Genomic DNA, 18,330 nt, shown 5'->3' with positions numbered 1-18,330 from the left:
TCCTTATCCTGGGACAGGAGGACCGGTCCTGAATCACGAAACAGAAGCAGGGGTGCGTGCGTCTGCGTTCATACCTCAGAAGTCTACACATCAACAGGGAGGGAAACGAAATGCCGTGGGGGTCTGGAACATATCCAGGACGTCGATTCCTGGGAGAAAACAACAAGGATTATTTGGACTTGAGTGGGACTTTAAAGTTGGCATCGAAGACGGAGAAATCTTGATGTTCGGGTCAGATGGTGGACCCATCCATGCACGTGTACAATGGAAAAGCATCGGAGCAGAGAGGAAACTTTTGCTCGCCAAGTCAACAGGGTCAGCATCATAGCTCAATCATTGGGGCCACTGCACCGTGGAAAGATGGTGACATGTCTCATCTTTTTCCAACTTCATCAGTGAGCCACCACTTAAGTCATTCCATCTTGAAAACTAATGGGAACAGAGGCCACGACAACCACGTTAGGAAATCACCAAACGAACACATCATAGTAACCCTCGGACTTTATTAGCGAAGGTGATCTGATGGATTATAGTTGGTCGGGGAGTGAATGTGGATGATATCTTGTTAGGAGATACAATCCCCCAACCAGAAGCAACCAAACAGACATTAGCGATTTCAAGATACATCATAGCACAGTCTGCGGATGCTGCTGCTGATAATTAGTCGTCGAATGTTAAAAAGTTTCACAAGCCAGTTCAGGGGCTTATTAATCCTGTTTCGCGTCTGAAAAGGGAACAAAAAAATTTTCCTACAATGATCAAATCTTTTGAACTGGATGTATTACCAACAAATCCAAGTACGCACTAGTGAATAGCATATGTAAATGTTACTCGATTTTGAGCCTTCCTTATTGTTGTCATTGGAAATGTCACTCTGACATCCTCCATTATCAGACACGCAAAGGATACAGATAGGATACAGATGCTACACGACGTCCAACATTACTAATAGTGTTCGATAAATGCTCTTCCCAGATTGAGATAAACTATGTTACATTAAGAGATGACAGTAAAAAGGGGAAAATAACAGATGATAAAAGTGCTTTGATGGAATCGAGTTCACCAGATTTGATTGAACAATGCAAAACAAATTTCATGAATTTAGATGCCCATAACCTCAAGCTATAGACTAACGGACCAAGCAACAGAAGCAGCATTAGTAGAATGGACGAGAGAGCTTCAACAGCCTGATTTCTATTGATGAAAAAATGTCACTACCCAACATAAGTACATACAGATGCGCCTCTTGCCAGGAATTATCAATTCCCCATATCTATTCCACAAACTGACTTCCCTACTTCTCAAAAGGAAGAATAAAGCACCAATCATTCAGGAAGCCGATTGGACATATGACCCCTCATCAAGCCCACTATACGACGGTATTACAGTGGAGATTGGGTAAACTCGAACGTTAGCTCTAAAATTGGAAGAAACAGTGTACAGCGGAGTAAATTCAAAATAATAAAAAAATTAATTACCTCTGACGTGTCATTAGGACAGCCAAACTTATGATAGCTGTCCACAAACCCTGCAAAGAGGCTGGTATAGTTCATCTCTCAGTTTTGAAGTCAGAAACTGGATATTCAAGAAACTATCAACACTCCTGATCTTCTGATTCGGTCCTTGGAACCTTACATTGAGCTCCCAATGAGCTCGGAAGTGAAATCCAAAATTCACCAGGTGAATGCTCAAAGTGATACTGAAGGAAGTTAGCTCATCTCCCATTTGGCATACACTTCCGGACATCTGTCAGTCACTTGCATAGTCAAAGGGTTCACTCATCACTTCCACTACTATGTCTAGATGACCCATCTGAAAGCAAGTTCAAAGAAAACGTGATGTAAAAGGGATTCATTATTTCTATCAAGCAACTTGTCAGAAAAGTAGAACTGGTGCTAGAAGCACAAAGGAGAGAGCACCTCCAAATGGTCTTGTCCCTTCCATGGCTTCTCTTTTCTCTTGGCAACTCAAGCAAAGAAAAGGTCCATCCCATGGTCTCACTTTTCTGGGATTTGATGAACCAGCATGTATGGATATACCCTCTCCCGGCTTTAGCTCTACTTGACATACGGCACACATGAACAGCCTAAACATGTTGCATATGGGGTATTTTGTATCTAGCCTGCATTTACAGACATTTCTCAGTCATTGTCACATCGGCCATTTAACTGTCAAAGAAATACTTTTACATCACTCAATCACAGTTAGGCATACAAGAGTGGTCCACTGAAAAAAAGATCTATTGTCGTCACTGAAATTGTAGTTCACAGTGTAGACCTTTCTGAGAGCATCGCTGATCCGTCCTCATATAACTCCTCCACTACATCTGGCTCAATATATTCTTGATCAATCTGAGAAGATGATTCAGATGACCTTCTACGAAACATAGACTTGAATACTCCTTTTCCTGGCTTCTTCGGTGGTGGCAAAGGAGCCATTGTTTTCTCTTGTGGTAATATATCGATGACAATGCATGTTGTATCATCTCGAAGTCCTTTTTCCCGTAAAGATTCCTGTAATAGAAGAGGCTGTGAGGCAATCTCACATGCCAAATACAATTTCATCGCACAACATTTACCACAAACAAATTAACCGTTATCCCATTAAGTAGGGTTATCCATATGAATTGTTCCTGTGCTATTGCACTTACGTTTGTATCAAGACTTCCGTAAGATCTAAGTGATCCCTATCTTTTCTATCATCATCTTCCATGTCTATGTCACATGCCAAAAACAATTTCACCACACAACATTTACCACAAACAAACTAACCGTTATCCTCTTAAGTAGGGTTAGCCATATGAATTCCTCCAATGCTATTGCACTTACTTATGTATCAAGACTTCCGTAAGATCTAAGTGATCCCTATCTTTTCTTATCATCTCCTCCCATGTCTTTTTATGTCTTTCCTTTTCACATTTAACCTGCGTCTACATCTCATAGCCACATCTCCTCACTAGAGCATCCAAAGGCTTCCCATTCAAATGTCTAAACCTTGTCATGTGACATTTACCGTCGAAAAATTAAGAAGATGGGTCGACATTGCAACTAACACCAAAGGTCCAGGTAGTATTTGCAATTGACCCTACCAAAAATTTGATAAAAAGTAGAGTGCCCATTGAGGAATCAAAACAAAAAAGAAAAGGTAATACATATCTACAATTATTGTACTTTAGCAATATAGTCACTGGCTTGGCATAAAAAGAACCTTATTACAAGAGTATATTGAGGAACTCTTCAGAGTACATATTGCAGTACGTGTAGACTGCATTTACACTTATTTGCAATCATGTACCCAGACCATGTTGCCACTAAACCAGAAGTACATTACTTTGAACCAGTTTCAGACAGAAAATATGATAATTTTAAATTCTGACCAGAAGCCCTTCCCTTCATGGTTCGAAAGGCATCACATGTTAGCTACATGGAATCTTCTCATGTTTAAGCTACATCAATGCAAAGGCTTTGCATGCAGCGTGAAAAATTGTTGCAGATTCTGACTTCTGGCTATCATTTTGCAGTACGGATTACTAAAAGTTACGTTTTCCTCGGAAATGTGTGGTAAGTAGAAACTGGAGGCATCAGCTGATAAAGATCATTTTTGCAGGCACATAGCACTTAGCATTGTTTAATACGTAGCTTTTATCAATCCAAACAAGAATAAATGAATAAATAAATAAATAAAATTGGCAGAAGTTGGACTGCAATCATACTTTGACAATCTGCGGAGCGGCAACATCTGGCGCCATCCCACGACAACAACCAAGTGCCGCCTCTGCACTTAAAGCATCCCAAACGCCGTCACTGGACATGATTATCCTACCTCCAGCAGTAGATAGCTGCAAAAATCATTTGAACGGAAAGGAAATGAAAAACCGCCACAAAAAATGCATGGCGCATACTTTATAATGGTCAATTAGAAGGCCAAGCATGCTCTATAGTACAGTTTACTGGAAGTAAATGGGAAAGAGGACGGCTTGAAAATGAAAGCCCCAAGAATTACATATTCAGTCCACAAGAGGATTCTAAATAAAGCAAAGGTGATGCAAATAGACAATAATGATGGCATCAAGAAATTAATAGGCTACAAAATACAATAGTTCCATCACGATAGCAACTCAGTGAAATACCTTTCCCCGAAAAATGAGGTAATATTGTCTTTTAGGCAAAACAAATATAGGTGAAAGTGTTATCAAACTCATTGATTATAAGCATGATGAAATGGAGGCAAAGCCAATCAATCCACAGAAGACATTATGTACATACGACAGCCTCACAGTTAGATGCTTCATCTCTTCATCCCACAACTATGAGGGAGAGGGGTAACAGTGAGAGATTCTGTTTAGTGATTCCTATGCTAATGGAAACTTAAATCTTCAGCCAATCCTTATAGGTGATAGATATAAGTTGCCGACAGTAGGATTTGTTGGAGCCTCAAGTAGTGTTTTCACAAATCTAACTTTTAGTCTTAGCTCAACTTTATACTTATATCGGACTCGAACAATTGTAGAATAACTGTTTGCATTATATAGATGAAACACGAGTTAAATCTCTTTCATATGGATAAGTTAAATCCTCCAAGAAAGCATTCTTTTAACTCAAGTCTTCTATGAATGAGTTACCCACCTTCCCAGCAGATATGTCTGATGATCCAACAATGTGGAGTCAATTCAACCACTTACGCATCGAACACGTATGACTATTTATATTAGAATGGAAATATAGCAGAATCAACAACACTTCAAATAAATAAAAAATTCTTCAAAAAAATCCTCAGAATTTCTATCTAATAGCTAAATTAGGACAACCCATGTGCACTGAGCAAAGGCAATAAACATTGAGCACAGAGCTAAAGTAGTAGTGGAACACCTAAAACTGAAAAAGTAAAAAAGAAAAATTTAAAACAAACCTTCACTTGCTTTACATAAGGAACAGGAACAATGAACTCGCCCACATCCATATCTCCTATAGATCGTGAAAGACACAAGCCACCAGGCCAACATCTCAAAGGACCAATCTACGGAAGAAGTACATGAGGTTAGTCAAATTAACCAGAGAGAGTCTTTCAAGGTGATGCACGCTACGTAGTCCACAAGGGGAACCCGGATCTGCATAATTTTTCAATGACACAATCTTGTGTGCAACGGTTATATGCAAGTTTAATCTTAAAGACGAAAATCTCTATTTACACCAAATTCGACGCTGCATAATTACAGTTCCAATCAGCGGGCCACCTTCATATTAGCAAGACATGCAAAGACACGCTTGCATTCCATTTCCTGCTTATGGTAATTGCGCAATCACAATAAAGAATGACAAAGACTGAAGAGATCTTACCTCAGCACCGCCTCCAGTGTTAAGCCGACCCACCTCACCTCCGCTTGCAGTAATGCGATTCCTCCTAGATACCATCAATATTAAAATTAGATGGAAGAGGCAGAGATCAGGCAAAGATAGATACATTATCCCAGCAGCATGAATGACAGTTAAAAAATTATAAAGTTGCGTCTAAACGTACTCCTCTTCATTGCACTCAAGCCGATGGTCTGCTGACAAATAGTAGATAGATCCATCAGCAGATTCAAGTATACAACGAGAATCACCAACGGAGGCAACGGTTATAAACCACCCTTCAATTATTAGAAAGGTGACAGTAGTTCCTGAAGTTTGTGCTGCAAGGTAAGGACGAAAAGTAAAAGACCCATCATTGTATCTCTCGAACAAAAAGCAAAAAGAAACAGCACTCTGCATGTCCAAACAGATCATGGATCGTGAAATAACACCTCAGCAAAACCCTACAGTACCTAATAGCTGTAAGATGAAACCTTGTGACAGATACCGAATTGTGAAGATATAAGAGTATATTTGCAAATTGAACCACAGCTCTACAGATTGTTGAACACTCAAATTTACTATCAAAGAAACTCCTACCTTTCTCTTGCAAGTCTTTGTCTGTCTTAACAAAGCCTGCCACAAGGGCTCTCGGCAGAGCAGTTACCCATTCATCTCTATTAAGATCTGATGGCATCGCTGCTAAAACATTATTGAGGAGATTTTCCTTCGAATACACAGCAGCTGCAGACCCATTATGTCCATCAAATAGCTGCAAAATGAGAAGTCAAAACGATATGTTAATCAGCAACATGATGGTTGTTCATCTAGAGCAGCTGCTGGAAATTAGGTTATTCCCAGGTTTCTACAAATAAAAGAAGAATCCAGTAATCTATATGGACCCTGAATACCAATCCCAAAACAAAAGCATGCAAATTAAAAACATATCAGCCGAGATGAAAAGTTCAAAAAAATAAAAAGCAGTTTCATGGCTTTCAGGTCATATCTGCCTACGAAAATAAGAGCACGTGGAAAGAACGAAGCAGGTATGGAGTAGAACATCTCAGAAATTGGATTCCCTCTTGAAGTCCATTTTGGTTGTCATCCATAGTTGTTACCTAACAATGAACCTCACATATGAAGCCAAAATCACGGACTAAAAGAGAAAATTTTGACAACACCTGCATAGGGCTGCGGCTAAATTCAGTTGTCTATCAAGCAGGACTCCCGGGGAGGACAGAGAGTATCATCTTCCAATTGACAACCCTTTGGTCCTACCTGCTTATCTTCCTATTTATTACTGCTGCTATTAACAGACTCATGCATGTTTTTACAAGAATAATGACTAATATAGTAGTTTTTTACCTATAAAATAAAAGCACTAATACAGCACTTTTAGATCACGGACACAGACTAAAAGCATCGGAAAAGTGTATCGTCTCAAATGCACAAGGATGATAAAGAAATACATACAGCAAAAACAGAATAAGTAGTGACCCCATCTCCAACAATTCTTTGGCACTCGGTCTTGAGCAGCGTGTAGTCCTCCCCTTTCTTGCTCTGGCTAGCCTGCCCATGCACAATCTCCGGTCTGTCAATCTTTTCGTTGGCTAATTCACGCTTGAGCAACACTGAGAGTGGCACCGTCTGATGGTCACTCCTAGTCGACATTGTCTCGTTTCTCCTCAGAAGTCTCGGACGGTCGGGCGCGATAACATCCACCAGCTCCTCAAATTTTGTTATTCTCCACCCAAAGCAGCTCCTACAACACCAAAAACAAAACACAGCGATCAAACAGCTGGCACGCGCGGCTCCTCGCCGAATGAGCAGCGATCTATCAGATTGCCAAAGGACCTCGGGATTTCCGAGAATGCCATTCCGAGATCTCAAAGAAACAATGACAAGGAACCACACACGACCTCCCAATTCGGCGATCAAAACTTAGACGGAACGATTAGCAAAACGGCATATTAACCATCCCCACGAGCAACAACAAGAATGTACCCGAACGAGAGGAAGAAACCGCCCCGGACATTAAAATCAAAGCCAATGCACGCGAAGAACGGATTAGCCGGACGCGCGACGCGAACGGAATTGGCGGAAACCGGGGCGAATCCGCCAATGGCGGAGGACGAGAGCGAGGAAATCAAAGATCAAAAGAACGGCGTACGGAAGAAACAAAGAAGAACAGGGAGAGGGAGAGGGAGAAGAGACCAAGGAATTTTCACTCGGCGATCAAGCGCGGACGGCGAGGGAGACGATTGCGAAGCGGATTGGTCGTCGCTGTGATCGAGAAACGCGGATCCCGGCGAGCTGCAAATATTCCATCTTTTTTAGAGAGAGAGAGAGAGAGGAGAGAGAGAGAGAGAGAAAGCTGGATTGCATACAAAGCGCAATAGAAGGCAGGAGCTGCTGTGCTGTGGTCGTTTTTGCTCTCATTATGTCTTTCACGAGCCGGTCCGATGACGTGGCGGGGCCCGAAAACGCGGTCGTTTTCGTTCGGGCCGTTTTCCGTTTTCCTTACGGGGTCAGAGCAGCGGAGGCGCTGAGCTGCTTTCCTTTCCGTTCCCTTTGTGGACGCTTTTGACATGTTTTTTGGGAGAAAATGGAAGTTGAGGGGGAAAAAGGTGTGCATGATTGCGGCCTCATGATGACTACCATGAGCCTGCAATATTTGGTTTTTTTTTTTTTTGGGGTTCAATAATTAAGGAAAAAAAAATTAACAAGGATAATTAAGAAATTGATGATGCCCTTTTTTTACACGACTAAGCTTTTCCGCTTGCACCTCATTTGTATAAATATCAGATTGTATAAATCAATATCGCCCGTCTTGCATAAGCTCGAAATATAAATATAAATTTAAACTTATGCATGCATACGATCGATCAAATCTTCATTTCATATATATACATATCTATGTGTCTGTAAATATAGCATATAGATTGCACCATTATTCCCCAATGACGTAATGATGATATTGCAAATGCAAATAACTATTTCCATTGGGGGCAAAAAAAGAAAAAAAAGAAAATGAAGAGAAGAGTCAATCAAGCAAAGTGGGGTCACAACACGGGATGGACCCCACCACGCCATATCTTGAAAAAGCCGACTCAATCAGCCAATCAAGGAACAGCTGTGATTGGGTTTTTTAGTGGACGTCCAAATAATCTTTTTTTTTATATACAGAAAAAAAAAATGTATATCTTAAAACATAATAATCTATATTTTTTCTAAAATCACAGGCTGGCGCCGGTCAACTGGAGAAGGGCCAAGTGCAAAGTGCGCGACGACAAGGGAACTCAGTCAATCACGACCGCCTCATCGTACAAAAGAATTGGACAAGCAAGTCCCAATGAAAATATAATTTTCGGACGACCGTCGTGTTAATAGTTTGATTTAGGCCATAAAAAATTAAAATTTAAAAATTATCTTAGAGTTCACTTTTTTAAAAATTTATGGCCTATAATATATTCATATTTTTCACGGTCACCCAAAAATTATTATGATAGTAAAGTTTAATCTTAAATAATAATCATGACAATAACAATAATAATAATTAATTGCCACTTCTTGAATACCAATTTTGTTCTGACCCCCAAAAAAAAAAAACACCAATTTTGTTTTCTTGTTGTATTGCGCTGACAAAGACATCGTACCCAGAAAAATAAATTATTGTTTTTTTTTTTGCATGGGTGAGTGACAGCTGAAAAATCTTGTGGCTGTGTTCAGAACAGTGCGTCACGTCGACTAAGCTACACGTTATCATCGACCGAAGACACCGAACAGTGCGTCACGTCGACTACGCTACGAGGATGCTTTCGCATGCTGTGACCGATGACCTAAGTTTTTCTTTCGTGAGAATCATCGTGCGCCAATTTATTTTATGACTATTTACGTCGCGAAAGTTAGAACTTGTTATCACCTTTTTCTTTTTTAGGTACCATTATTACCAATCTTATAGTTGAAAGCGTGGGAGGTGCGACCTCTAGAAGTTAACGTAATAATCCCACACTCGCTGCGGAATGTTCGTTTAAATCGTGGTTACCTTAACACTATCGATGACCCGAAAGTTCGATATCTATGGGTGTGTCGCCCCTACCCCTATCAAAATGTTAGTAGCCAAAAAGTTTCTTTATATGAGCTAGGTTGCGGTTAGAAATGTAAAACGAGACACTTAGCAATTTACTCGCAACACGAAATCGAACTCGTGCTTTCGTGGGGACAAATGACCTCTTCATCACCAATTAACACGCTAGTGATATCGGCCTGATTGGATGTTCCGGTTGATGTAATTTTTTTTTTTGGTCGAACATCCGATTGGTGATTTGGTAAGTGGGTTTTTTTTTTTTTTTTTGCAAGAAGTGCTAGTCCCAATTGACTACGTAAATCTTATTTGAATTTTTTTTTTTTTTAGTGATGTTCCTCACGAAAAGATGTCATTTTTATCGCTCAAAGTCAATGGATGGATTTAGTAAAAGTAATGAGCAAAAAAATCTCCATCCACTCCACGCTCACTTGCCTAAGACAAATCTGCGTCCAGACACTCTCTCTAAAGCTCTCTAGAGTACACGTCGCTCATTAAAAGATCAGGTAAACCAAAGAGCGACCGTGTACAATTTTGTCTACTTTCTCCGTCAATAGACCTAATTAAAAAAAAAAAAAATCTTTACATCATCTTTATTGTTGCGGCGAGCTAAGATTTATTATTTTACGTGAGCTTCTTGCACATCAGGCTGTGTCCTCCTTTTCAATTCGGAAGCAAGTCAACGTTAGGAGATTTACATACAGTTTACCTCAACATATATATATATATCAATCATACCTATTTGAGGACGAAGACATGCTTAGCAGGCTTGGGGAAATTGTTTCTACATTGTCGACAAGCCTGGCTGAGATGCCATAAAAGTGGGTACGCATGGAAATAGATGGAGTGGGGGAGTAAATTTGGCCTCGACCACGGCCTCGACTCACCCATTCAAGCAAATCCTTCACGGACACTCTCGATCGAGAGAGGTTGAAAGAGGGATCGGATTCGAGATCTCGTGTAAATCGAGGTGCGAATTCCCAATCGATTCATCCCCCCTTTTTTAAGGGGGCATAAAAGAATGGGGTATTTTACTTAAGGTGGAAAAGAACAATTAAAATTGGATAATGTCGGGCTTTTGAGATTGCACGTCGGAGGCCCCACATTGCCCGGTCTCCTCCCCTTCATAGGACGGACTAACAAATCCCCTTGACCCCCGGGGCACCAGGAACCCCGAAATCAACGGCGCCAATCAGACCGTGCAAAGGACCGTACCCCACGCCGAATGGCATTCCTGGCCCACGACCATCCCCCCGCGCGTGGTCACCACGGAGGAAGCAACCGTCGACGTCATTAGATGGACTTCGGTGGCTCCGACCTCCGATCCAGACCTTAAGCGATATAGACGAAGTAATCCGTCGAGACGGAATCACGCGATATCGGGCACGAACGGATTCTCGTCGTCTTTTGTCCCGAAAAATGTGGAAGAGATTAGGCCTAAATTGAACAATTGTAAATTGCGCACTTTGTCATTTCAATACAAATTTTTAAAAAATGGGCAAAAATATAATGTCGGTGTCTAGTAACTGAAACTTCTCTCACTCTCTCACTCTCTCTCTTTCCTGTGACGATCGAATGGCATTTTAGACGTACTAGATTAAGTTTGCCTCCTCGGTCCAATCAAATACATGTCATCAATGCTCGTGACCGGAAGATCTAGAAGAAAATTACTTTTCGATGGATTATTCAAATCCGAATAGTCATATCGAATAGGACTTGAACTTGAGATTTCACCGCTTCTTAAATTTTCTCTATTTCTTTCGACCAATTTTTTTTTCTCTACTTCCTACTATGTAATAAGAAATCAAGAGAATAACATACTCCTTGCTTGTTTATACCACATAACATTTGACACATCCTTTTTAAAATATTGAACATTTTGTTCGTATGCTAGACTTAGTCCACCTTCTAGATCCAATCAGACTATGGATCAATCATGTTAAGGAGTTGTTCATTTCTTAATATCAAACGGCTCCACTAAGCGGGAAACGGAACTCGAGACTTCACGCTTCTTAAATTCATTACTACTTATCAATTCTCATCATAAGACAATCACCCGAGCAAATTGTGCCATCTTTTTTCTGCCGAATCGGAATAAACATGTCCGTTTATTTGAATTTTTCACGTGATGCTATCGAATTTTATGTGTCGTCACTAGAATTTTTTTCTCGCCGTCGACATATTATTCACTAAATTACGTGACCGAAAAGTGTATATTTATTATTAACTCTCAGGGCGCGCGTGAGAGTTGATATTTCTTTGCGAAGGGCGATTAGACGCTAGTAGTTCACGCGGGGCTGGAAATCCGCGTGGACCCCACCAAGAGTGCCAGGTAAGACGAGACCAAACCTCTCGCGCTGGGACAGAGAGAGAGAGAGAGAGAGAGAGAGAGAGAGAGATGTCCCTCGGTTCATTCATCTCATGTTACTTTGCTCCGCTCGCTCCTTTTTGCCTTTCCATTACATTTCATTCCCAGCTTTTGTGTAACCTGGGGGACAATTGCGCAGACGTTGCTGTCTTGCTTGTCGCAATTGGTCACATTCGAATCGACCCGAATCGACCCACGTGATTATTTGCATGCAAATTAGCCCGATACGAGTGGCGAATGCAAAATCCAGACCGTACTTACGTCTAATTCACGACATCATTGATGGGTCCAAACAGTTTTTTTTTTTGTTTGTTTAAATATAAGTTTTGATACATTTCAACACGTCCAATCTTTCTAACATCGGTCCATTTTTCCTAATGTATTTTTTTAATGGGCATTAGCGTGAAGCGCACAAAGATTGGTGGCGAGCACGCACGTTCTCCGTCCCTTAGCTGGAAAAGTGAACGGAGCCTGCCATTTGACAAAGCTAGGTGGAGCTATCGAAACAGCCTGTTTCCCTCCCCCCCCCCCACCCCCACCACCACCACAAACTCTCCGCATTCTCAGGCAGGAACAAGCAGATGAAAGCAGTCAAACGCAGGTGTTCTTGTCTATTGCATATGTTCAGACTCTAGCGAGATCTATCTAGACTGTCGAACAGCCTCGCGTCGTGGTGCGGCGCCTGCGAATCTGACCAATTCTCGAGCTAGCAACTCCAGATGGAGGCAAATTTGCAAATTCACAAAAAAAAAAAAAACAAACGAGGGAGATGCCATACTGCTGCTGCATTGAGGGGTTGACTGTTTCTGGGAATTGCAATTGAATTCTTGGACAATGTCCTGCTGAGTTGCGAAACTTTAGACTACACAACCGCCGAGCAGAGCAATACTAATAGTATGCTCAATTTACAAGCCAAAAAACAGACCTACTGCACAACGAATTGACTAGCTGATTTAACCGCTTGGTGCCTTATCTCTAGATTAAGTTACATTTCGCCTCCTGTGACCGAATTCAGGACCAACCCAACGGCAAAATCTCGTAGCAGGACGACCTTACAATGCAACGTGCAACCTGCATCAGAGCAAACACATATTGACAGTGAGAGATTGTTCCTTCTTCGTTTCTTTTTGTTAAAGAAAATGAAACCTTTTCTACTCAGGTCAATGGTTTGCTGAAGTGTTAAGAAATTGATAACGAGTGTCATCAAGTCAGGCCAACAGTGACAACATTGCCAGGAAGAGAGCAATTCAAAATGCAACAAGTTCAGTCTGGGAACACGACTTCAGACGTAAAAAAGAATATAAATTGAAGTTCTAAGCAGCTGCGGCTAAACTCCATTGCAACATATATAGAGCCCCCAAATTCACAACTACCTGGGGGGGTGGTTGTTTGCTTGATTTCCCGCAAAGGTGGGATCAATCTGGTGTCATGGGGTCTAGTCTCAGGTCAACTTTAGTCGGTAATCGACTGATCATAGACCAAAAATGATCAGATCCTCCTTAGCGATCTTTTAAAACAAGTAAAAGCATTAGAAAAAGCTCACAAGTCGAGTCAGTTCAGACACGAGAACTATCCATCCTTGCCGTCACTATCCCAGATAGGAAAGACACTTTATGGAGGAACTTCAATGGAATGAATTTCATGTTTGAAAGAAATCAGCACTCTGAGGTTCAAAACACTGTAAGAGGCTTTTGCTTTACAAACATTGCTTCTGCTTGTCTAAACTGATTTTTCCTTTTTTTCAAGAGAAAGTGAATACACATGAGTGAAGTCTATTTTGGAGATGCTAAAACATAACCAAAAGAAGATCTGTCTATTTGCGGCTAACGATCGGAGATTGGTCACTTAACTACAGGGGAACATCCAAAGAATGACTACAAGCACAGTACTGATTTACCCTATAGGCATGTAAGTAAACTCGCTACCTACCATGGTTATATCCAAAATGGGATTGCAGAGCAACCATGTTACTAATCTACTTAGGGCTCCTCACTCTTGTCGAAGCCATCCGCTCGTACGATGTAAACCTGAAAACGAGAATGTAAACGGCGCTTCACTTACAAGGAAGCCAAATGATATAGCACCATTCAAGAGGAAGTAGAATATCATAGGAAATGATACATGTGCTATTCACATTTAAGCTTGTGTTTATAACAGCATATGGTGATGGCCGTTTGTACTATGGAATGCCAAAGACACATCATCTCCCCTTAAATCTCTATCCGTGGTCTTCTTAAGCCTTTATGAATCCTACGAAAAGGTTTGGAAGCAAGAAAAATGACTTTCAAGTCTCAAATACAGTCTCATTACTACCTTCATTGCGGTTGGTTTAATTAACTGGAAAACTACAGCATCTCCATCAGTTAGCTCATGAGCCACAGAGAACCCTTTCCACCCTCCGCTGAGTCCTGTCTTCCGCGCCAAATATATTGTCGGGAATTCTTTACCATCTTCGTTGACCAACGTCATGACCCCGTCATTCTTAGGAAGGCTTGTCTTGCAAAAGTGGACAGGAAGGCCCTGCAGATAAAATGACATGAGAAAAGAGAAAACCAGATTGTCGATCAATGTCGCACAATCCCTTCTCAAAATTCCAGGACACCACATGTATCGGGACAAATCGAGCAAAGGGAATCGAAATCAACCAAATCTTAGTGGCAAATGAATTAAACTTTGTTACCAGCCAAAAACAACCAGAGACATGAGATGGGAGCATGGATTTGACTAAGGTGGGATAGTGAGGTTCTAGAGTGGACTGCAATTGCTCTGCCTTCTCTATTGCATATTCCCTGGCCTCAGCAGAGGCATACACCAGGTTGATCGGATCCCTCCTCTTATAAATCCTATCGATTTTCATAAACAATTTGGTAATTTTCAGTAGCGAAACATGACGACTTTTTAATATCTTAGAAAACATTTCGCAAAAGTATAAAGAAAAAAAATATGAAGGCAATGATAAAATACCTTCTGGGCACTGCCACCCGATCAACCACCACCTGAACCCAAGAACAAAGTTTGAAACTTTATGGTCAATACTGGCTAGAAACCGCAGCAAGCAATCCTTATCTAAGTCTGATACGATCGAGTGATCTTCTTCCATGAAACAAAATGCAAAACTGAACTTCTGATTTGAATTCTTTCTTCTTTAGGACAATAATCGATTTAATCCCTGAACTATATGAAATTGATCAATATTGTCCTTTGGACCGCATTGCACGTTAGGGTAAAGTCGAGAGAGCACGTGAATAAATTAATATTTTAGAGACCCCGCTATACATTGCGCCAAAATTGAAGATTTTTCTCTGTTTCCTTTCCAATGTCCGAGGACCCGTCCAAGAAACAAGAGTTGGGCAAAAGAAGCAGAGTCCAATGGAGCGACCTCTCTATAAACAGGAGCGGGCATGTTCGCGACGCGACTGGACCTCCTCACCACCACCATCTGCTTCTCTACTGTGCGTGGCTTGGACTGCTTCATCTGAACAGTGTGACACGAAACAGAAACATAAATAGCAGAGAGAGAGAGAGAGAGAGAGAGAGAGAGAGACAGAGAGAGAGAAGAGAGAGAGTATTACAGGGGTGGAGTTGGGAGAGGAGGAGTTTCGGAGAGATTGAGAGAGCTGAGGGAGATTGAGAGCCTCCATCCGCTTCTTGTTCTCCTCCAGCCTCTTGCGACGGCATTCCTCGAAGGATATCTTCGGCTTAGTAGCCACCATTTTCGTCCTTCCCTTTTCTCAGTTCAGTGAGAGAGGTTTGAGGATGCGAAACGAAGAAGAACAGGAAGCAGCAAAACAAGAAGAAGAAGAAAGAAGGGAAAAGGACTCGACGTGATGAGGGTGGAGTGCAGAAATCGAGAGTTGAGTCAGTCGACCGTTGGGTGGCCACTAATAAATCTTGTATTAATCCTTCTCTTCGGTTAGGACTAGAATAAAATCCAATGTTGTCGGAACAACATCTTCACATTCTCTCTCTGCCTTTTTTTTTTTTTTTTTTTGCTTTTCCGATTCCATTTAGTGGTCATTGAATCATGTAAAATTAACAATAACAATCTCTAAGTTTGAACAATTCTTGTACATTTAATACAATCCCTTAATATTTAATTTGTTCAATGTAATGCTTCAAATGTTACTAAAATGTTAAATGTCATCTTTTGATTTTATTCACGAATTTTCGTAATCTCACTATCTCCATTTTTTAGTACCTTTTTAATTTCAATCAATTATCTAAATCAACAAAAAATTACGCAATCCTTTTATTGCCTTTTGGCATTTTTGGCGTTTATAAATATTACGGTTGGCTCTGTTTGAGTACATTGTAGCTTATGGCGTCTATCGTAGTACATGTAGAATCTCGTTTAGAGTAGTATCGCATTGATATTCTGCTGTTTTAATTTCCTCAATCTAAAGAACTAGGAACAAGGTCTACATTATGTAAATATAATATCTACGTGTAAACTAATATAATTTTTAACTATATTTACGAAAAACACTTATCCGTAAAACGACAGAAACATCAACCTGATATAACTTTAAATAAGGCTTCTCTTTTACTGTTTTGAAAATCATAAACTAAAATATACTTAAATGGAATTGTTGTAATATTTGTAGAGACATGAAATGTGAGAAAATTATAAAAAGATAACATTTTTTTTTCTATTTGTTGATTTAGGTAATGGATTGAATATCTAGGAATAATTCAAGGACAACGTTGGAAAAATTGAAGCTCCAAGGATGACATTGTATATTGGACCAAAGTTAAAAACCATTAGTACCAAACGTGCACATAAGTTCGTAAATTTTTCATTTTTTGTCAAAGTAGTATAATTTGCAGACCATGTGGTTAAGCAATAGATTGAAATTTTATCATAATAGCATATATTTACCACCAAAGTTAAAAACCATTATGTTTGACCTTGTGTTTTATTTGGGAGTAGCATTTATTGGGAAACAGTTTTGTGCAACGTATGGGTAGACTATTTTGGTCCAACTATTTACGTGCATAGACATAAATGCATAGAGACAATAAACTAATTGGTCAGGCATATGAGACAAATCCATGGCGAAATGCAAATATTATGATCAAGACTAATCTCAGTTTTTGTCTAGAAGTAAAAATCGAATATTGAAAACGAATTTTGACTCATTTTCCAATCAAGTAAGTAAACCTTTTTTTTATACGATCAAGTACCTGAAATCCCCAAATACAGATTAATTTAATACTTGCGCTAACCAAATTTTCATGTCATGTGCTTTTAATCTAGGAAGCATTGGCACTCTCCAAGGGCCTTCATGTTTGACACTTTTCGACAATCCGACACTTTTCGACACTCACTAACATACGACCGGCACATGTTAAGCACTCTAGACACCCAAGTCTAGCATCTCAACATGCTATTTTAACACACAGGGGTCAATTTTAAGTATTTTTAAAAAATTAGGAGTCAAGATGTAAATTTATAAAAATATATATATACTTAAGTTATATACCCAACCACCCCATAATTAATATACTTAGCCAGCAAAAAAAAAAATAATCGTGAATCCCTAACAAAAGAAAATAAACTCACCATGGATATCTTTATACAAACATGATAATTTATTGTGTATACATAAAAATATTTATTTAATATGTAACGTGTTTTAATATGTTGAAATTTTCTGTTTTTTAGAAATGACGTGTCGATGAGTCGTGTCATGTCGTATGTCAATGTCGGTACTTCTTAGCTTTTAATGAAGTGATTCATTTGTTCAGCGACAATATGTGGCTCTAAGCAAAAATTATGCTAAGTCAGCAGAACTTATGCCAACTTGGCCGTTGTAAGAAGGTGCTTAGGCATCCAAAGTGGGCGTGAAGCCCCGCGTAACGTGGATTGCGCAGTTTAAGTAAAGATTCGGAAACCCAAACTCACACCTCGTAACACTACCTTGAAAGTTGTCACTAAGTTTTCCTAAAGGTGTCAAATGGGTGGATCGGGTTGAATATCCTCCGACCCATTTAACCAGTTTTGATCTATTTTTATATAGTGCAAATTTAATGACCTATACCCGACCCCAACCCATATTCAATCCATACCCGACTCGTTTTACTTTAATATTTTTAAATTTAATTCAATTTAGGAAAACTTATTTGCTATTTTGTTTTAAATTGTGTTGTAAAAGAAAATTTATGCAATTCAAATGTAGTTGATATTTTTGATAAATTTTAAAAAATATGTCTTTTTTATACATTTGTATTTTGTTTATTTTTTTTCTTTCTTTCTCGTTTTTCCTTCTAAATTTGGCGATGGCCGACCGACTCTCGCCGACCACAAGCAAGCTGTCACCACTACTAAATTGTGGCTGTCAGATCACTTGTTGGTGGAGCAAGACCTCACGAGTTCGACGCTCGGCTACGAACATGAAGTTTGCTAGTCTAATGAATTTGTAAAGTAAAGTTTTTTTATTTATTTATCGAAATTACCTTTTTCTTAGTCCCATGCGCTCAAGTGGCAAAAGAAAATACTGAATACTAAATAAAAACATGAAAGTTTAAAATCTAATTTTTTTAGAATA

At 39.8% G+C, this 18,330-nt stretch overlaps 2 protein-coding genes across 6 annotated transcripts; both read right to left on the bottom strand.

Moving 5' to 3' along the window:
• Positions 1–1,171: 1,171 nt before the first annotated feature.
• Positions 1,172–7,874, bottom strand: LOC115747863 (probable protein phosphatase 2C 12). The gene is made up of 11 exons (XM_048274873.1): positions 7,718–7,874; positions 7,559–7,643; positions 6,804–7,092; positions 5,931–6,102; positions 5,518–5,671; positions 5,337–5,400; positions 4,909–5,016; positions 3,713–3,838; positions 2,278–2,513; positions 1,920–2,122; positions 1,172–1,812 (listed from the first exon to the last, which is right to left on the bottom strand). The coding sequence occupies exons 1-11, from the start codon at positions 7,767–7,769 to the stop codon at positions 1,775–1,777; spliced, it is 1,527 nt and encodes a 508-aa protein (XP_048130830.1). The 5' UTR covers positions 7,770–7,874; the 3' UTR covers positions 1,172–1,774.
• A 4,701-nt stretch (positions 7,875–12,575) lies between these two features.
• LOC115747866 (B3 domain-containing protein At5g42700-like) lies at positions 12,576–15,752 on the bottom strand. 5 transcript variants are annotated; one of them, XR_007197576.1, is made up of 7 exons: positions 15,355–15,744; positions 15,162–15,257; positions 14,747–14,778; positions 14,463–14,625; positions 14,096–14,302; positions 13,712–13,809; positions 12,576–12,853 (listed from the first exon to the last, which is right to left on the bottom strand). XR_007197576.1 is itself a non-coding variant. In XM_048274877.1 (6 exons), the coding sequence occupies exons 1-6, from the start codon at positions 15,493–15,495 to the stop codon at positions 13,762–13,764; spliced, it is 687 nt and encodes a 228-aa protein (XP_048130834.1). In that variant the 5' UTR covers positions 15,496–15,745; the 3' UTR covers positions 13,554–13,761. The 5 variants fall into 5 exon arrangements, 4 of the variants coding, with proteins under 4 accessions (XP_048130834.1, XP_030540043.2, XP_030540044.2 ...); XM_048274877.1 differs by lacking the exon at positions 12,576–12,853 and having other exon boundaries at positions 13,554–13,809; positions 15,355–15,745; XM_030684183.2 differs by lacking the exons at positions 12,576–12,853; positions 13,712–13,809 and having other exon boundaries at positions 13,851–14,302; positions 14,484–14,625; positions 15,355–15,752.
• Between the last annotated feature and the right edge of the window lie 2,578 nt (positions 15,753–18,330).

This window comes from Rhodamnia argentea, chromosome 2, assembly GCF_020921035.1.
Source record: "Rhodamnia argentea isolate NSW1041297 chromosome 2, ASM2092103v1, whole genome shotgun sequence".
NCBI classification, from domain to species: domain Eukaryota; kingdom Viridiplantae; phylum Streptophyta; class Magnoliopsida; order Myrtales; family Myrtaceae; genus Rhodamnia; species Rhodamnia argentea.
The sequence above is the reverse complement of the archived record's forward strand: the minus strand, read 5'-3'. Positions and strand labels throughout refer to the sequence as shown.

What these genes read in the sequence shown, in the direction of transcription:
- LOC115747866 (XM_048274876.1), bottom strand. Translation starts at nt 15,495, where the DNA reads ATGGTGGCTACTAAGCCGAAGATATCCTTCGAGGAATGCCGTCGCAAG. An exon ending in CCTCTCCCAACTCCACCCCT is followed by an intron (nt 15,258 to 15,354) that starts GTAATACTCTCT and finishes CACACTGTTCAG; the next exon opens with ATGAAGCAGTCCAAGCCACG. An exon ending in CCGCTCCTGTTTATAGAGAG is followed by an intron (nt 14,779 to 15,161) that starts GTCGCTCCATTG and finishes TCTTGGGTTCAG; the next exon opens with GTGGTGGTTGATCGGGTGGC.
- LOC115747863 (XM_048274873.1), bottom strand. Translation starts at nt 7,769, where the DNA reads ATGAGAGCAAAAACGACCACAGCACAGCAGCTCCTGCCTTCTATTGCG. An exon ending in CCTGCCTTCTATTGCGCTTT is followed by an intron (nt 7,644 to 7,717) that starts GTATGCAATCCA and finishes GAATATTTGCAG; the next exon opens with CTCGCCGGGATCCGCGTTTC. An exon ending in CGTCCGCGCTTGATCGCCGA is followed by an intron (nt 7,093 to 7,558) that starts GTGAAAATTCCT and finishes TTGGTGTTGTAG; the next exon opens with GAGCTGCTTTGGGTGGAGAA.